We start from the raw sequence: 20,329 nt of genomic DNA on the forward strand, positions 1-20,329 counted from the left end.
TTTACTTATGGAATCTGACTTAGAGGCATAGTCCGGTCCCAACACTTGTAAAAATGAGAGCATGGTAGCACTTCACAGACAACATATGTAAACTATGATCTATTTTCTCCTCAGCTGTAGTCAGCACAGCAACTGGTTTCACTTCAGACACACTGCAAGTCACTGCTCAGTCAAAACTCGATATACAGGCCAGACTATTAAAAGAGTGAGTTCTGGATGGGATCAGTGAAAAATGGAAAAATTAGGTGTGCCATGGTAACATATATGGGTCGCATAAGGGTTCATCCCAATTATGCTGGATGTTGCGGAAAAAATGCTGCAAAAAGGACCTCTTGGATGACAGAATAGAACATGATAGTGCCCTTTGTGGTGGCCACAAGAGAGCTTGTCATGGCACAGGCTTTATATACGACACTCTGAGTCTGCTACTGTGGTCTGTAACAAAAAAAAAGAAGGAAAAATTTCACAAATGTTTTAAGAGAGAGGGATAAAACCCCAAAACAGACGTTTGGTGAAAATGTAATAAGTGCATTCAATTACCGGAACACATGTAGCCTACCACTTTTGTGTTTTTGACAAGTTTGATCTCAAAACCTTTTTTTGAGTACCATCATCTGGAGAGGAGCTGAGGATCAGTAAACCGGTACCATATCTTTTTCATGAGCCTGTTGCCTGGTTTCAGCTCCGGCAACAACATGCTGAGAGGAAGTGGTTTTTACAGCTTTCCTGTTGAGCTGCTTGAGCAGAAACTGTAATATACTCTGTGCCAATCAATTCACCTGAATAACATAAATCTGTATGACAGACATGTGTTTAAAATAATCAAAATAGTCTTCAGATCACTTATTTTTCTTGGATACAAAACGATTTTCTTAATAACTGTTTGATCTACACTCACCTAATTAGATACACCTGTTCAACTACTCGTTATCACATGGCAGCAACTCAATGCATTTAGGCATGCAGACATGGTAAAGATGATGTGCTGAAGTTCAAACCGAGCATCAGAATGGAGAAGAAAGGTGATTTCAGTGACTTTGAACGTGGCATGGTTGTTGGTGCCAGGCAGGCCAGACAATTCTGGGGCAACTGCGTGATGCTATCATGTCAATATGGACCAAAATCACCTTGTTGAATCTATGCCACGAAGAATTAAGGCAGTTCTGACAGCAAAAGGGGGTACTAGCAAGGTGCAGGGACGGATCTAGAGGGGTGGCCTGGGCCCCACTTAAAATCTGATTCGCCATCCCAAGTGCCGCTCCAAAATCCTAAACTAGGATTGGCTATTTGCCTTGTCAAAGGCGGGACTTGTATTAACATCAGCTATTTGGGCTGTGTTGCAACAGGCTGCTAGTAGCTTTCTTTCCATTTCAATGTGGCACATTTCATTTAGTACTTAAATTGTTACTCTGACCACACATCTTAAAGAATGAAGCTTAGAAGGAAGGGTTAATTAAATACTATTAATTTGCATGTGTGTGTGGACACATACGTCATGCCACCCCTGCATAAGTCAGTGCCCCAGTTGGGCCACCCCAGTTAAAAAAGTCTGGATTCACCCCTGGCAAGGGTTTACCTAATAAAGTGGCCGGTGGGTGTATATTATGTGAATAGATGATGTGGCTGGAAAGGTTCACATTCATGTTAAAAATAGAATGTTTGAAACACACAAACACATGAAAGATTTTATTGTTAACCACAAATCTTTTCCTGATCTTCACCTCTCACTACAGGTCTGATCCTGGTTTTATACTCTCCTGAAAACATTTCCAAAAAGTGACACACACTTTTAAAAGGCATAAAGTATATTAAGACAAAATAAATATTTTTCTCTTTAGATTAACTTTTATGGAAGATGAACTATCTGAGTTACAGTACATCGCAACATGAGGCACAGCCTAAAGCAGAAAGCATGGCTGCTGGCCGACAGCTGTGACATGTGCAGGCGACAGTGCTTCAGTCAGTCAGTGCAACGCCGGTTGCACCATCTTGTCGGGCCTGATAAACGAGGACTGGTGATGGCGATGACGAGAAGCAAAGTCAGCGTTTTCCTGTGTCAGCTGCATGCTTTTCAGCCCAACCTCGCACAGAGAGGGCGTGATCACCATCTCCTCCTGAGGAGACCCTTTGCTCCTGAAAAACGGGGGAACAGTACAGAGATATATTACTAAAGAACTACAAGAACAAACATTTACAGATTTAATTTGTTACACACAGTACCTGCAGATGCTGTTCAATGTTGATTTGAGCCATTTGAAAAAGCTGAATTGAGCTGCAATACCTGCAAATAAATCAAAATCCACACTGTTATCTGAAGAATTGAGCTCAATTAAGTAATTAATTTCATTACTAGTCAACATTTTAAGTTGTGTTAGAAACAAAGCGAGGAGAAACACACAGCATCAGATGGACCACCTGTGGGACAAGTGTTTAACACTGGCAGGGCTCGTGCTCACAAATGTTGTGAGTCAGACAGCTAAGGCACGCTGCATGTGGTGAGTAAGTCACAACAGCTGCCGCCCTGGAATTCAGAAGGACCACGAGTGAATATATAATGTATGTGTGAAGTGTAATGGTGATGCACTGTCAACTGAACAGAAAATCTGACCAAACTAAATATAGCTTTTATGCTGAAATTTCAATATCTGCAACACAAAAACTACAAAGACAGCTTCTCTTATCTGGAGTAGCACAGTCTGTCAGTGAAGTCATGCATGCTTTATTTCCCCTTTCAATAAAGATGCAAGCCTGCAAAATACTATAATAGTCTATTTGCACTTAAATTGCTTTTAAACCGGGAACTTGGACGGGGACTTGAAACACAACTGGTGCATCATATTAAATATGGGTGAGGCCACAACAGCAGGCTAGCATCCGCTAAAGGTGCTAAGCTCAGTGCCAGTTGTCATATTTCACAACCACAGCACGCTGGCCACTAAATGCATCATATGTCCTAAGTTCACTAATTTCAAGCTGGAAAATGCACAGGGGCAGGTGGTACATATGTGAAACCCACAGAACTCTATTTATCCCAGATTATGTTAGTGCACAATTGGACTTTTCATTTAAAGTGCATGTGTTTTTTTAATAGAGAAATGTTCTGTGTTGTTGCAGATGGGGATGATTGTCAAAATGTGTGAGTGCTCTGTGCAATTCAAGACATTTGGCAACACTAACAGGACCTCGTTATAAAACCAAGCTATGGGTCTCAAAGGAAATGATTTGAAGGAAGTCACCTATAGGGAGTCCCGGGCTTGTTTTCCCGATGTACAGGAAGAGCAGCAAGGCAACGACTATGTTTGCTAAGGCATAAACCCACTGAATAACAAACATAATCACAATGGAGCTCAATGCCTGAAAGAAAACACATGATAAACAAATATTAATCTTTACACTCTGAAAATAAGCCATTAGAACATCAAGAAATAACGTAGTAGAGTACAAAAAGTGTGACCTACCCCGATCAGAGCAAACCAGTGGTTACAGAACTTTGCATAGACTGAGTCTTGCATTGGCCTGATTTCAAAGTTCTGGTGCTCTGATTTCCCTCCAGCACCTGGAAGATTTAATGGCCAGGTTTGAAAAAACAGCTTTAACTAAACTTGATATCAACTCATGTCGCGTCTCAAACATCGATAGTGATTGATGATGGGAGCTGTCACCTGTGCTTTGATAGTGAAAGTCATCAGATGTATCCTGCTCAGCTTGGTTTATTTTGAGGCAGCTTTTTACTTCTGGTTCTTCTCCATCTCCTGGCTCCCAGCTTCCACCCATCATCTCAGCTTCCTCGTGTTGTAAGACTGAACTCATCTCCTCTTCTCTCTCATCTGAGAACTTGTTGCTGTTTAGGTCAAGACCAAAGCTGTCCAACAGCCTCTGCTTGGTACTAACATAAGCCTTTCTGCCCTTGCATCTACTGCTTAGCTCTTTCTTTGTGAACATTTTCTCAGCTCCAGCATCAACATTTGACACAGGGGGAAAGATCTGGTCCATGTCCTTGGTGAACTGCAGGAGAGTACCATAGTTTGTGAGACTGGCCCCGATCAGAGGCACAGAGCCCAGCCTGGCAGATCTACGCTGGGTTCTTTTGTCAGTGATGAGGGGGTCCCTCTTGTCTTTACTCTGAAGCTTGGAGGTCATGGCCACACTGAAGTATGAGTAGTCGATGAAGCTGTAGGTGAGCATGAAGTTGATGCTGACGATGGGGGCCAGCACATTGACCCCACCGATGAAGATGAAGGCCATGGTCAGCAGGCTGGTCAAACAGATAGCTGCCACTGGTGTCCTGTTTGGGCCTTTCTGCAACAGAGAGGGAGAGAGTGTCACATTATGGAAAGTGATGGCTGCACTACACATGGCAGCCTTTCTTAGTAGATTTTAATTTTATTAAATAAGGACTAATAAATTAGAATTAAGCATTGAGAAGATGCTCTTAGTAAGCTATAAAAAACGCATTAAAAGTTTTCTTTTGTGGTTACATGGGTGTCAAAGGAAACTGACACTACAAAAAATACACATGATCCGTATCCTGATCTATCACCGTACAACTACGAAAAAGAAGGTTGTCCAAATGATCCTGAAGCTGTTGTCACTATTAATAGGAAAATTGTGTCACGACTGCTCCACAAGTGGGTGTCAGAGTTGGCTGGGAGTGTGGGTGTGTTTGTTCTCTCCAGTGAAAGGTGCAAAGGGCTGCCCTTTTGAAGAGACACCACAGAGTGATCAGAGGGCACCACAGAACTCACAATCAAAACAGTTGGGAAGTCCCTTTTTAGACTGTATGAGTCATACCTAGAGGGAGACTCAGATTTGTATGAAATGTGATGCTGTCGAGTTACAAAACTGTCACTTTTGGACACTCAGGAGAAACCACCACCTACGTGACATAATGCAAGAAACTTTACTGTGAGTTATACTTGAGAATGTGGCAAGTGAATACCCTACCTTTTCATGACAATGGAATTTAACAGGTAACTATGGGTAAATTATCTATATGCATTCAAACAAAACTCGACTCGACTCGAAACAATTATTTTTTTTACACTACATAAGTGTGTGATAAACCATTCAACAACATCCTCCCTTGACTTGAGTTGGTCAGGAACCCTGCTTAGTCACATATCCTTCCCTATTTCAACCATAGACTGTATTAAAAGATGGACAACATGACAGCTCCTTAAAAGTGAAACCAAAACATTTTAAGCTGGCTGCAGTATAGGTCATAAAGCCCACCCCTCCATGTTATCAGCTGGGACATGAGTCCATCCATCCATCCTTCCATTATTTATACCGCTTATCCTGTTCAGGGTCGCGGGGGGCTGGAGCCTATCCCAGCTGCCATTGGGCGAAGGGCGGGGTACACCCTGGACTGGTCGCCAGTCAATCACAGGGCCGACACATAGAGACAGACAACCTTTCGCACTTACACCCACGGGCAATTTAGAGTCACCAATTAACCTTACAAGCATGTCTTTGGACTGTGGGAGGAAGCCGGAGACCCCGGAGGGAACCCACGCATGCACGAGGAGAACATGCAAACTCCACACAGAAAGGCCCACCTTGCCCAAACCGGGGTTTGAACCAGTGACATTCTAGCTGTGAGGCAACAGCGCTAACCACTGCACCACCGTGCAGCCCCGGAACATGAGTCAAACTATAAAATCAAAATACACTCCAAATACATTATTCTAAAAACATGGTTTCTGTTAAGTCCAAGTGTTAATTTTACTGACAAGTTTAGTTTTCATTAGTTATCTGATGGTGTAAAAAGAATGAATGCCAGCTCTGTTGACAAATACGACTCCTGCCGCCGATCTGTTCCGGATTAGTAGAGTACAGCTCTGGCTCCAAATGACGTCACTATCGCAAGATGGCAGCGAGTATCCCGGGGGTATTTCGTCATCAATTCTGTACAATGAGAGCAGGTAGAGACACGTCGTCCATCTATATGTACAGTCCCCGGTTTCAACGTAAGTCACACTTTATGTATGGACTTCATTAATGAGTGCTATACATGAATTAAACATGGAATACTTGCTTCTCCACAACAGAAAACGGTCATTCAAGGGAGACAAACGGTTAAATGAGCTGATTATTCTGATTACCTAAAAATCAAGAAATATGTGAAACACCACCTGTAACAAAAGGTCAAAATCAATGTCCCAACAATAATCTTTCTTAAAATGGCTACATTGTTTTAACATGTGGTTCGTTAACCAGCTTGCTTTCACCTCCCCGGTCCTATCACACATTTTAAGGAGCACTGATGTGTGCCTGGCAGGCCTCCAGTGCACACAGCAGAGCTGCGCCCTGCCTGTCGCCCTTCCTGCGTTTGTTCTGAAGCTTTGATTTGGGCCAAGATGTCTAGGGCCTCATTCCAGCCCGCTGAGAGAGGTCAGACACTGCTGCCATCCAGGGTAGTCTGAGGAAAAGTGGGGCGGGCCGGGGTCAGGACGACGACTTGACAGTGACTGTGTGTGTGTGGGTGTACGTACTGGTGTAGCAGCAGTGAGTTGAACTCGTTATCTTATAACTTCTATGAAGTGGAGTCTGCACTCTATAGTCAGGCAGTCTTGTCACGGTTTCCTGTCGAGTCCACTCACAACTTCCCCCTATACATCCAGCCTACACCATGTATTAGGTCTCAACATGTTAATACTTCAGGTAGACAGAGAAAAACAATGTGTTTTAACCATTTTCTGCTTACTTTTAACATCACACGACAGCAATCAAAAGCTTTTATATCAGTTTGACATTTAAACTGTCAGAGTACAGGGCTTGAAAGAAATAATGATTCTCCATTATGTGAAAGTAATGGTGCATAAACACACACCCTAAATAAATAATGCGTTCACATGATGGAGACTCCATCCATCCATCCACCCACCCCTGTTCCCAGGAAGGCCAAAGCGGGAATGACCCTCTCCTGGGCGATGCACTGGAGGATCCTGGGTGCTCCGTACAGGCCGCCCATGCAGGAAGCCAGGGAGGAGATGTAGAGGCCCAGCAGAAAGAGGAAACCCACCAAGGAGACCTGGAGGAAGAAGGAAAACAAACAGTGGGTGGAAGGGGATGGGGTGGGGTTGCTGGCTCACAACAGCTACACCCAGTTCCGTTCCGCTGCAGCCAGCCCCTTATGAAAACAATGAGAACGAGCCGCTGATGAAGAAGTCAAGTATTTCTAAAAGAGTCGGTCATTAGTGCAAACTAAATCTTGTGTTTTTATAGGAGAAGGTGTTATTGGTTAGTATTAATAAGGCACATTTTTGCATTAATACCGCAATGTCCTCAATGTATCATAGTGATACCTGGTCAGCAGTTGCTCTTCATCGCATACTAATGACTTGCATCCACTTTTATAGCACATCACAAAGCCATGAGCAATTTGGGTGTTATTGTCTATGTGGATGAATCTAACCTGACCTCTCATCCGCACAGACTTAATTTATCACGTGCAGTTTTCCTTAATTAGCTGTCCATTTGAAGCCGAACCAAGATTCACTGAGGCCCAGAGTTCCCAGATTACCTCCATTAAACAGAGCTATTATATCCACAGTGTGTGAGACTGTTGCAGCATGATCTGTTTTTTCTAACTTTACAGCACATCTACTTAAAGTAACAATCTCGAAGATTTTCATTTAGGGCCCAATCAGACAGAATGCATTTTAGCAGCTGGAGGCGGCTTTTTTGTCATTGTTTTCAATGAGAGGGACACTTTTTGCACGCTGCTTTTGCGTTGCAGAGTGCCTCGCATTTTTCCACTCTGTGCGCCTCGTGTTTTTGGGAAAGCCCAGCGAGCTGCTCTTTTTTTAACCGTAGGCTTCAACAAAAAAGGCAGTGCGGTGCGCCTCGCGTTTTACAGCCTGCAAAACACGTTCTGTCTGATCGGGCCCTAAGTCACTATCCATCGCCGAATGAGGTAACACGATGGTGATTTTGAGCCTATGGTCCACTGATGAAGCCTTTGCATTTGCAGAATTAGGTGTCTGGTGCAACTTGATCGCTATGGCTGAACAGACAAAGACAAGATCGACAACCTCAAAAATAAGTGAGAATCCAAAGAAAAAGAAACAAATTTGATGCTCAGATGAAGGCAAACAGTCTAAAAGATAGAATTACAACTGTTACAACCGGAGCCAACCGTCGACGTCACACATGCGACACGGTCTGGATGCCTGGGAAGTGTGCTCCCGCAATTACCGTGTATCGCCATAGGTGCCGCCAAAGAGAACGAAACTGAGATCTTTGAGATTATAACTTTAAAGTGAGTCTGAGCGTCAAATTTGTTTCTTTTTCTTTGGATTTTCACTTATTTTTGAAGTTCTATCTGTAGTCATCGATCTTTTTTTTGTTTGTCCGGCCATAGTAGATTACTGTTTACTTGCAGACACTTGCAGAGACCGGAACTTGACACTCAAGTGTGTTTGCTGTGTAAGCTCCGCCTACCCTCTCTGGCAGACCAGCCACTGCTTGTTGATGGAAAATGTCACTAACTGGGCGCCGCTTGTAATACTGCAAATGCACAGGCTTTGATCACTGGGCCATAGGCTCACCATTGTGTTAATAAGGTAATCACTTTCAGTGAAAAAACGCAGCACGTCTCACATGTCAATGCAAAGAACATCACAGGGAATCCCCTCCCCTCAGCCCTATGTTGAAATGGCCCGTCTAACAGGGCAGGATGCAAACTGAGAGAGGAGTTTACCTTTTCTGCTATCAAGAAGTCATAGCGCAGAGCTTCTCTGGTGCAGATGGCCCCCAGGAGGAAGACAAAGACCAGATACAGGAACCACCTGAGGGTCACCAACAGTACACCACAAAGAAATATTAACATCTGCTGCTTTGTCGCTATTAATAGGAGAATTGTGTCATGAATGCTCCACAAGTGGCAGTGTGGAGTGTGGGAGTGTTTGTTCTCTCCAGTGAAAGGTGGAAAGGGGCTGCCCTTTTGAAGAGACACCACGGAGTGATCTGAGGGCACCACAGAAGTCACAACCAAAACAGTTGGAAAGTCCCCTTTTATATAACTCACACCTCCAGTGTTATGTTTAAAAATCTACATGTTAAATTATAATGTATTTAAATATATCAAGAATTTTAGAGTATTTGTAAGTGTTGATAACTATAATTTTGTAAGCAGACCTCTTCAGGCCTTGATGTAGATCAGTCTGTATGATTCACCAGTATTAATGTCTGTGTATGTGTAGCATACGTCTGCGTATGTATGTATAATTACTTCTTTAACTGTAGTTTAAGTGTGTTTGTATTGTGTTTTTGTGCTGGGTCTTTCTCATTTTACAATATTATTGTGTGATTATGTGCGTGTGTGTGTTTGTGTCTGTTGGGGTGTCGTCATACGAGGTGAAGACAGCTGCCAGCGTTCCCACAGGGATGTTGTTTTCAGGCCGCTGAAGGTCTGAGCTCATGTTGAAGCCTGCCATAACCCCTACACATGGGCACACACACACACACACACACACACACAGATACAAACCACAAAAATGAACATTACATACTGAACAATACAATGCGTGTTTATACATTGCATATGCAGCTGCAAGAAATCTCGATTGTTGAGATAAGACGTTCCCTGTACATGCAGTATATCTAAACAAAAACAAGATGATGGGTGGCACCTCACCTGTAGCAGCAGGGAAGAAGACCCCAAAGACTGTGAAGAAGTTTTCTCCTGGGGTGTAATCTGGCATCGTGTTACTGCTGAGCAGCCTGGCTGTATAACCAATGAAGCCATGCTCTGACAATGAGGAGACAACAACACACAGAGCACATCAGTTCTTAACCTCATACTAGGATATGCAGCATGACTTGTGGAATAATGTTGCTGCAAGGTCCAGTTAGTAGCTTTCACCAAAAGTTGCTGTAAACATCTGCAGACTGGGGCAAGCAATTCAAGCAAGTCAGACATTTTCATACCCACTTGAGCCCACAGCAATGTTTGGTTGTAAATGACAACATTAAAATTACTCATCATATAAGGTGCATTATTTATATGACCTTTAAGAAACAGCTCGTGGTTTCGCCCATTCTACATTCCTACAACACCCAGCGTGCATTGCGCCCCTCCCTCTGAAAAGAACGGCCCAGCGAGAGACGTTGCAGTTGCAGTGAAATGCCACTGTTTTCCAGCTAAGGACATTGATCGCTGCAGGCAATGGCTCAGAGCGGGACAGAATCCGAAGTACAACGAGAATATACCAGTGGATCGTCTAAAAAATCTTTGGGTCTGCTGTCTACATTTCAAACCCGATGATTTAGAACGAGACATGACATCGGAGGCGGGCGTCCTAGATTGAGGAAGTGTAGTTTAGCAAGCTCCCTGGCCTCCGCCAGATGACACGTTTTATGTACTCTGGAGGAGGTTTTCCAGGGCCCTTTGGAGAAGCGGATAGTGTCCTCTGAAGGCACAGAGTGAAATTGCATTTTTTTCCCAACATGATGGCATTAGCTCCCCGTAATAGCATGATAGGACTGAGGTTGAAAATCAGCAAACTGGCCCTTTAACTTTAAAATCCACCTTTATCCCAGTGCCTACTACTGCTAGACTGCTAGACTGTGTGCTGTATTGCTGCTTGCAGCCACAACATGATTGAACTATATATATCATGTGTGTGAGGTGACACGCCTATGGTGTTTTCATTAGCTTGATTTTCATTTAGTTATAATTAGTGTCTTTGACGTGGTTATTGTTTTTCACTTCCTGGGGAAGTTGAAGAGAGCTGAAAATGTAAATGTAAACGCATCATGTCTGCAGCGGGGGACTTTATAAGGAAAACCCCACAGCAAGATTTAAAAAACTATATTCTGTATGCCATATATTTGAAAAATAGTGCCACACATCACTCATATTCCGAACAAGTTTATTAGTTGAAACAAAATTAAACCAAATTTAAACAAGAGGTACATGACTGAAGGATGATGGTGGCCAAAACAACTTGTATTTTCCTCCAACTCAAAGAAAAACTGCAGTATGCAACTACCAATGTTTGCAATACAAAAACTAGAATAACTGATACTTTTTTATCTAAATAAATGATATTTATAGGTGGTGACAAACTTTAAGTGTGGAGCCTAAATTCAGGACAGGTCAGCTTGTTGAATATGTAGGGAGAGAGATTGTTCTGCACTGGTTGGGGGCATTTAAACCACACAGTCTGAAGGGCCCGCCTATGTTACAAAACCGGACATTTCCCCCTTGGTTATCTTGCGATGGGAAAGAATGTGTTCTCTCAGATTAATGACATGTTTATCCAAAAGGAAGTCGCCACCCTTTTCAGAAGCTCAGCAGCTTCCAAGTTTAAAAGAAAGAATGAGAGCGAGCGAGAGAGGGAGACAGAGAGTGAGAGTGAGAAGAGAGTGAGAGTGCACACAAGCTTTCCTTTTGTTCCAGAAAAAAAAGCTAAAACCATGAAAGGGTGGATAGATCAGTTATTCCAAGTGCACATGGAATTTAATGAGGCTGAAAAAATGGGCATCAAATGTGACTTGGAGCCTAAACTCTTGTTCACTCTGTGACCCGGTGAGACCGCCCTCTGTCAAAACAATCAGAATCTAACAAATCCAGGGCAGTCAGTGTCCATGTCTGCTCCCTGGGCTCCCCACCCATATTACAACATCATCGTACAACATCCAGCCATGGCTGACCGAGTATTCAGTTTAGGGCGTTCACATGTTTATAAGGCAAAAGCGTTTCTATGAACACAAAGTCGATACACTGCCAGAGTATTTCATCTCAAGAACTGTGGACAGAAAGTATGCCTATCCAGTTAAACTTTTGGACAAAGTCCTGGTGAACTACAAACTCACATCTCTCATCGTCTCATATGAGTCAACAGAAACCACAGACCCAAACTTTGTTGTTGGGCCCCAGTTGCATTTAAGTAACAGAGCAGACTATAGATAGGAGCTTCATTATTTTTTGCACACATGGGGACAAGTCGTTTTGTAAAATAAATTATAAAAGGTCAAAGGTCTAAAGCCAGATCATATACAAGAGGGTGCCAGAGGTCTAGGGCCAGAGTTGCACTTGCCTGCTGTGACTGTTTTGCCTGCTTGTTGCTAATCAAATTTGTCTTTGGGTTTATGCTACCGACATGGCCCAAAGGATGGCAATGACGATCTAGCTGTACGTCCATTGGTTTGGTCCGGACTAAAATGTCAACCACTATTAAAAACATGGCCATGAAAATTAGTACATTCTTTGTCCACAGAAGAATTATCCTGACTTTGGCGACCACTCAAAGTGCTTTTACACTACACATTCACCCATTCACACACTGATGGCAAAGGCCAATCAGTATCTATGCACATTCATACCCGATGGCTTTGCCTTCAGGAGCAATTCGGGGTTTAGTGTCTTGCCTAAGGACACTTTGACATGTGACTGTAGCAGTCAGGGATTGAACACCCAACCTTCCGATTGAGAGACGACCAACTCTACCACTGAGCCACAGCCAGAAATCTCAGCTATATACTTTGTTAGGTAATTAGTAAAACAAGAACAGGCAAAACAAAGATGGTTAAAAAGGTAAACATTAAAACTGCTAAACGACAGCATGTTAAAACTGTGATTTTGAGCATGTTAGCATGCAAGCAGTGCAAACATCCTCATTAAAGATATAATTTCAGATTTCCGTTCTCTTTGGCAGCACCTAATGGCGATGAACAGTGATTGTGGGAGTACACTTCCCTTCCCTTTAGCCAGATGTCCATGGTTGGCTCCATTTGTAACGGTTGTAAATCTTGATTTTCAATTATTTTTGAAGTTGTATCTGTAGTCATCGATCTTTTCTTTGTTTGTTCAGACATAATAGATTACCGTTCACTCACAACACTTGCAGAGACCGGAAAAGCCGCCGCTTAGCTCCGCCTACCCTCTCTAGCAGACCAACCACTGCTGGCTGATGGAAACGCGTCACTAACTTGGCGCCGCTTGTGATTTTTTCACCACAGACACCCAGTCTGTAATAATACTATATACTGCAAATGCAAAGGCTTCCATCAGTGGGCCATTGGCTCAATCACCATGTATTAACTCATTTGGCAATAGTGACTTAACAGACATTTATTTACATGAAAATCTTCGAGATTATAGTGTACCTTTAAGCTTCAAACATGGTTGTAAACTCTCAGTCTGGTTGAGTAAAACTAGCTATCATTCAGATATTCGATTATTTGATGGAGGTTTCTTACCAACTTTTTATATCTTTTATATAATACCAATGGTAGGAGAAATCAGTGCAAGTGATCTATATAAAATATCCAGAAAAAACATCACTTTGCTTTATGAGCCTATAAGAGCAAATAAGTAAATTAAACCTGTGTTGAAAACATGCATAAATCACTATATATATATATATTGTCTGAAGAGCAAGTGTATGAACAGACTTCTTTCTTAACGCAGCATTTGTCTGTTACGAACTGGAACGTGCAGTCAAAGCCTCTCCCTCCATCTGTCTAAACTGTCACTCTCCCACTTTAACCAGTCTAAACTGCTGTGTATGGAGAACAGGGAGGGCTCTGCTGTTATAGAGGTAGGGCAGGTCCCACTGGGATGATTGAGAACTATATATTACAGTGTGGATCACAGGGAGAGACCATGAGGCGGTCTCTGGAGGAGCAGCAGGCCTCAGATCTCAGTTTCCGGCCTTCTCTCTTTGTCATTTACCAAAAATGTGGGTGAGTCTGGTTAACACCCTAAACCCCAGACCCAACAAACACATTATGGCTTGCTGTTCTATGGGGAATATGTTGCAACTAAAGGGATTGGATGATGCGTGTCAGATTGTATTTCATTTGTGCACCACAATAACAAGTTTTTGAGTTTGAATTGTTTGGCTGCAGAGAAAATACATTGGAGGTGGTGCTGACTAAAGTTAAACATTTTTTGAAAATTACAGTTGGGTAATGAATTATCCTCCCAATGGTGATCATAAAGCACAATTATAAAATGGCTTACATGTTGCACACATGCAGTTTTTGTTTTACTACACCTGTCAAAGTACTTCAGGAATACATGTCATTATCAATCACTTAACAGACTCTTGTGGCTGGGTACATGATGGAGCCGGATCTGAGTACTTGAGGGAGTTCATGTAAAAAAACAAACAACAACCTATATCTGGCACTAACACAGAATACATTATGGTAGTAGGAGAGAGTGTATCATCACAGAATAAGACTCCTTTTGCATGCCTTAGCTGTGGTGTGATGGGGTATGAATAACGAGGTACAACAAAGATATAAAATCATTTTAGCTGAGCTGTTGATGATCTTAAAAGGAGCAATTCGCCCCTGGAAAAAGCCACTGTCAGTCAAAGCTGGTGTTCTCCGTAAACGATAGAAGCAATAATATTTAAAATTGGCGCCATAGCTGTGGAGAAAGTTGAAGAAACAGCTTGTGGTTTCGCCCATTCTACATTCCTACAACAACCAGCGTGCATTGCACCCCTCCCTCTGAAAGGAACGGCCCAGCGGGAGACACTGGAGTGAAATACTCCCGTTTTCCAGGCAAGGACATCGCTGATGATCGCTGCAGGCAATGGCTCAGAGCGGTACAGAATCCGAAATATGACGAGAATATACCGGTGGATCTTGGTGTCTGCAATCTACATTTCAAACCTGATGATTTTGAACGAGACATGACATCAGAGGCGGGAGTCCTAGATTGAGGAAGTGTCGTTTAGCAAGCTCCCTGGCCTCCGCCAGATGATGCGTGCTACGTAGTCTGGCGGAGGTTTTCCAGGGCCTATTGGAGAAGTGGATAGCGTCCTCCAAAGGCACAGAGCCAAGTTGCATTTTTTTCTACCATAATAGCATTAGCTCCTCATCATAGCATGAAAAAAACAGTTCTCGAGTCTTTCAGGTATTTCTGCTGGAGGGATTTTAAACTGTTTCTCAATCAAACGACTATAATACAGGATGATAAAGCAAAGAAAAACAAAACAACAACAATACATACCTATTCTTGTATATTCAGCGATGCAATAAATACATGTGGGATTAGACTATGATTGTAAATATATGTTAATATAGCTATTTGAACTGAGATCGTAAATGTTTGAGATGTACTGTAGGTAAAAATGCTCATAAGTTACCCAGTTTCTATGGTCTGGGTAACCGATGAGCTAAGGTCTTAGTATAGCTTAGTTTTGTCTGCCCAATTCCAACACAAAAAGTAAAAAATATTCACTTCACAATCAAATAAAAGAACAACAAAACAAAAAACAGCAAAAACCTAAGTGACAAGCAGGGACCAAAGCCTGTTTGTTATTATACCTGAAAAGTAACAGAATTTTTTCTTCTGTTAAATCCTCTAATAGACAAATAAGTTATTTAAATTTGACAAATATATATTTAAAAGTCAACCCTTTCTTACAAAACGTCAATATTTGCCAACTATACTAAAAGCAAACCAATATATTATTACATCATAGTCACACCTTAGCTATGTCAATAATGCAACACGGTGTCTGAAACCTAACCACAGAGAAATCTTTGCCAAGAGGTGACGTGTAAGTGGCTACTTTTCCTGCAGGATGTGCCGCGGCGTTCAGTCTGTGCAGGCTAATCTGGGCTGTTTCAACCAGCTACGAGACCTGTTGGTCCTCTGCCAACCATGAGGTCACCACAACACACAGCGGCTTCTAATTGGAAAAAGCTGGAGTAGACATTATGGCCAGTTCTCCCACAATCCTTCTGGACTATGACTTCGTCTTTGACTACTGTATTATACAGAAGGGGAAGAACTGGAGTCTGTTCTGTTTTTGTTTTCTTTTTTATTTACTTACACCTACAGGGAGTATTTATTTCTTCTTGTGAAAACTAGCTACTGCCCACATTTGGACTGAGTTCACTGTGTACATGCATATTTTTTTTGTAAACTTTTTTTTTGTATTTTTGTGTAGATGCATAGTGAGTGTTTTGTGCCTTCAATGTCCTATTCAAATAAAGCCTGGCCTGACTTCCGGAACACTTTACTCTTCCCACTGGACAGGACGTTGATAATCAGTGAGAACAGGAAACGTGGGGAAGGACTTCCTGAAGAAAAAGAATACAATCGGCTCTACTCAAAAAGGGCAACATTTCCTCATCACAAAAGAAAAAAAAATCTTCCCCATCAATACACCCTTAGTTTAAGCCTAAGGCAACAGGAGAAGGAAAACAAGGTTTACAGAGGTTTCTTACAAAGCAACCAAACACTCGGAAGAGAAAGCTCTCATTGGAGAAAAAAACAGGTGAAAAGGCAAAAAGACATGAGAAACAAAAAACTGATCAAATCTGGATCCCAATAACTCCCAATGTTTTACAGACGCCAGTCTCATGAGGAATTGAACTATAGAAATGAAGTCTCTGTAGTATACTAGATTATTTTTGACAATTATAATTGATACTATAGTGACGCCTGCTGGCCAGATCAGGTAACAGCAATTCACCAAAGTGGTCTATTTTGGTGTTTCCAAACGTTTTCCTGCCCCTTTAAAAGATCTTATTGGTAGCATCAGAGAACTCTGCTCTCTTTATTGTTTCTTAATAAACCAAGCTTATTCCCTAGTTGCGACAGGAAAAGCACAGGTGGAACTAATAATATTAACAAGGACCTCTTTCCAGCAGTTACAGCCATGCAGAGCAGTCGTGGACTTATTCGTTAAACCTGTGTTCGAAAAAGTTCTGTTCAACATCTTGAGGTCTTGTGCTGCCTCACTGTGCCATCAATCCACTTTTTCCATCCAGGGCTTGAAAGGATGTCAACTACGCCTCCTTCCCTGACCTGCAGCTGTCCAAGAAAACTGATTTAACTGTACTTTCTCTCTTTATACTTCAAGCCTTGATTAATGACCTACAGTCTTACCTGGGTCAAGGTGTGTGAACGTGCCAATGACAAAGTCGAGCGTGGAGACGGCAAGCACAGCCAGCAGCAGCAGCTGGAGTCGGACAATCCACTTGACACCAGCCAGGTTGATTCCGAGCAGTGCCAGCAGCACGGCCGCCGACATCCCACGTACCGCCCACTGGCTCTGTAGATGCAGCAGCTCCGCCACTGACTCAGAGAAACCTGTGATGTACATCGCTCCAGCTACACACTATAAAGGATGGAAACATAAATGTGAAGAACATATATAAATGTGCATATCTATATGAAATCGTTTAGATTAACATTAGCTTTCAAAAAAGCCATAAAGTCTAACTGAAAATCCAGATTTGTTACCCACCTGTCCAAACACATAAAGGAGGCCGACTGTGCCCCCCACCCTGCCTCCCAGAACTGTGGAGATCATAGAGTAGATTCCTCCACCCCCAACACCACAGTGCTCAGACACCCCGATCCCCGACATCACTGTCACCAAAGCAACCAGCACGACCAGGGAGACCAGGAACATCCCGAGCAGCACACCCGTGTTCCCCTGGATGATGTGAGGAGGTAATATGGATGAGTCATGCACATTATGTGTGTGATGATATGAAGTGTTTGTACTTTATAATGATGTACAGCTTTACAGTACACCTGCGTATAGACATTATACTGTAGCATTATGCTAAATGGCTGCTTAGAATGTAGTTCACTGCACACACTATCTCCATCAATTCTGTTTTTACATCTCAAAGACATTATTAATCATTTCCTTTATGTTCTCCCTCGTTCAAAATGTTGATTACCGTGCTTAAAACTCATTTGTAGGATAAGTAGGAAACAGGGAGACATTTCAGCTTCACTTTAAAAGGAGAATAATAAGACAAGAAATGACATACCTACTGTATGTTTGGATGACCTTCTGGTGAAACCAGGCCCATCAAACAAGGGCAAACACACAGTCTTTACTTTATCACAGAATGTAATAAGGAAGTAAGTGGAAAAAAAAAACCTGCTTTCCAATTTGGGCAGGCCAAAATTTTTGCTGTCAATCTAAACCAGAACGCATGTAGCAATTTATATTGTCTGGTCTCTCAGTTTTGTCATGTGTTGTCACATGCACAATGAAGTGTTTGAGATCAACTGACAGGGTGACAATTAATTAATGGAGTTACAAAAGCTTCATCACAGACTAACAGTTTTTCTCTCTGGATATGAATTTGCTGGTTGTCGAAGTCAACTGATATAACAAAAATATTTTGAAGACATACATGTAAAAGAGGAAGGGAGATTGAGGTAGAAAAGTTAAAACACTTACCACCAGGTAGCCAGTACGTAGAAACAGAACCACACCAAAGATGTTGATCATACAGGTGGTGAAAACTCCATCCCAGGTACCAAAGAGCACCGGCTCCCACACAAATAGTTTGATCCTCCACCATGGCTGGCTGGACTGCTGGAAGCCCTGACCAAGGAAAGACAACAGGTAAAGCACTTCGGTCAGTAGAGAGCTTTAAACCCAACTGGTGGATAAAATTATGTTATTTTATGTAAAAGAAAAGACAGACATCTGTAACATCTTAAAAAATGATCCCCCAAATGCCAAACAACAATATCCTAACAACACACAAACTGAATTAAACTTCCTTAGAGACTAGGTTACACATTCCTCATCTGGCCTCCATCACCTTGAATCTGGGTAATATATCAAAAGCTATCAGAGCAAGCGTCCTCCTACCTGTGCATCTTCATGAAACAGATCATGGACGTGTGTGTTGGTGTTTGTGTCATAGGCTCCCCCATTCAACAGTCCTGTCCCATCACCTTCCTGGTCACAGGTGTGCACAGTCCAGACTATTGGCACGGTTTCCATTTCAACCTTGGCGTAAACAGTTGTGTTACACTTCTACATGTTGCTCTATTTGTTCCAATTTAATTCTAGGTTGAAGGCGAAGCGACTACATGGAAGAATTCAGATTAGGCTTTGATTTATAAGCACTATAGAGACCGCATTAGTTTGCTCTGTCGAGAGACTTGGCTGAATTTGTCTTAAGGCTGATTGTATTGGTCCCGCCTATCCCGGTTAAACAGCAACAGGTGCAACACGAGGATACCCGGATACAACGAGGTGTGCTAAATAGATGCCAATCATAAGTCGAAAGCGAACCAGATTGACATTTTACTAGCTTGCTAAAACAATAAATCATTCTAGACAGGTCGCTGTTTACAAGGATGTAGGCTATAGAAGTTGTCAGCATCAAATTGCGGTGATTTTATATCAATATCGCCCTTTTTACATAAAAATAAACTGTAACACACTCCTTAAAAGATAATGGCAACTACAGTCACTGGCTATCTGTCCGCGTGTTCATAAAACTCACCAGCAGGACCTCTCGATGCTCTTGCGACTTTACAGATAGCCTATAAAGCCAAACCTAATGTACAAAATCGTCAATATCATGACTCCGTGTGGCAAAAGTAAATTATGCTCCATTAACTTTTCTGAATTACTAGGATGAACTCATAAATTAAGCAATAACCAATACGGTGTATTTCATGCATTTAGAAATTGATTTACCAAAAAAGTTACTAACGTTTATGAACAAGAATTATTTGATTTAAAATGTTCATAAAAAGATGCTTTGCTGGTGGGCTTTATGTGCCATAATGTTGCAACAATACATTCATAAAAGGTCTTCTATTTTAAAAAGCAAACACTTGAAATGGCAGATTTTTAAATAGAGTTTGGCGTAAGTTAAACCTACCTGTAACAGAGTCCCATGTCATTCCATGCTGAAAAAATAGGAATAGTCAGTTATGAAAATGATAGTTCATTATTCCATTGATCCTCAGTGATGACTCCTGTCAATATGTACCTACTGACTCCTGCTATGAACAATAGATTTCATAAAACGTCAGCAGCCAGCAGGTAACAATGTTGTCACTGGTTAACTTTCAGGGCGTGTTGCTGCTTTCGCACATGATCCTGTGTTAGTTTTGGCAAGGCCTCCAGTGGGAAATGTTGACCAATGATTAATGCTGAGAAATACACATACCTCTCAATGTCCTTATCCTTTTATTCGTGGAATTCTTTCCTGAAACATGTGTCTACTCCAGGTTTTGGGAAAGAAGATAATGTTTTGGACCATAATAAGGCTTTTTGTAGGCGTACAATAGACTGTAAGGTCATATTTTACACATGACTATAGCAAAGGACAGAGAGACTTGAGCAAACATTTACTAATCCTAAGAGTATATTTGTAAACTTCACTCATAAAGATGATGAAAGAGATATGAATTATGTCTTTAAATGTAACACAAGGCCAATAGGAAAAAAATTTGAGGATTAGGATTTGGTGCTTTTTGTGTATTCATTGTATCGGTAGTCATATCATTGGTTGGTCAAAACAAGACATTGTAATAATTGTGCAAAGTTTCTGAAACTTCATACATTCCTTCAGA

At 41.9% G+C, this 20,329-nt stretch overlaps 1 protein-coding gene across 1 annotated transcript; it reads right to left on the minus strand.

The window, feature by feature from the left end:
• Positions 1 to 1,964: 1,964 nt before the first annotated feature.
• slc12a8 (solute carrier family 12 member 8) lies at positions 1,965 to 19,708 on the minus strand. The gene is made up of 14 exons (XM_069663682.1): positions 19,633 to 19,708; positions 18,606 to 18,746; positions 18,186 to 18,332; positions 17,229 to 17,420; positions 16,868 to 17,099; positions 9,641 to 9,754; positions 9,358 to 9,445; positions 8,705 to 8,792; positions 6,887 to 7,033; positions 3,663 to 4,299; positions 3,459 to 3,556; positions 3,237 to 3,354; positions 2,221 to 2,281; positions 1,965 to 2,133 (listed from the first exon to the last, which is right to left on the minus strand). Exons 2-14 carry the CDS (start codon positions 18,738 to 18,740, stop codon positions 1,965 to 1,967), a joined length of 2,226 nt encoding a protein of 741 aa, XP_069519783.1. The 5' UTR covers positions 18,741 to 18,746; positions 19,633 to 19,708.
• Positions 19,709 to 20,329: the final 621 nt, after the last annotated feature.

The sequence above is a fragment of the Semicossyphus pulcher genome, unplaced genomic scaffold (assembly GCF_022749685.1).
Source record: "Semicossyphus pulcher isolate SPU_LCO1_2020_fin unplaced genomic scaffold, fSemPul1.0.p SCAF_15, whole genome shotgun sequence".
Classification (NCBI taxonomy): domain Eukaryota; kingdom Metazoa; phylum Chordata; class Actinopteri; order Labriformes; family Labridae; genus Semicossyphus; species Semicossyphus pulcher.

Coding starts and splice junctions, on each gene's coding strand:
- slc12a8 (XM_069663682.1), bottom strand. CDS start 18,740: ATGGAAACCGTGCCAATAGTCTGGACTGTGCACACCTGTGACCAGGAA. Junction 9,446..9,640: donor CTTCTTCCCTGCTGCTACAG/GTGAGGTGCCAC, acceptor GCCCATGTGTAG/GGGTTATGGCAGGCTTCAAC. Junction 3,557..3,662: donor CTTTCACTATCAAAGCACAG/GTGACAGCTCCC, acceptor TAAATCTTCCAG/GTGCTGGAGGGAAATCAGAG.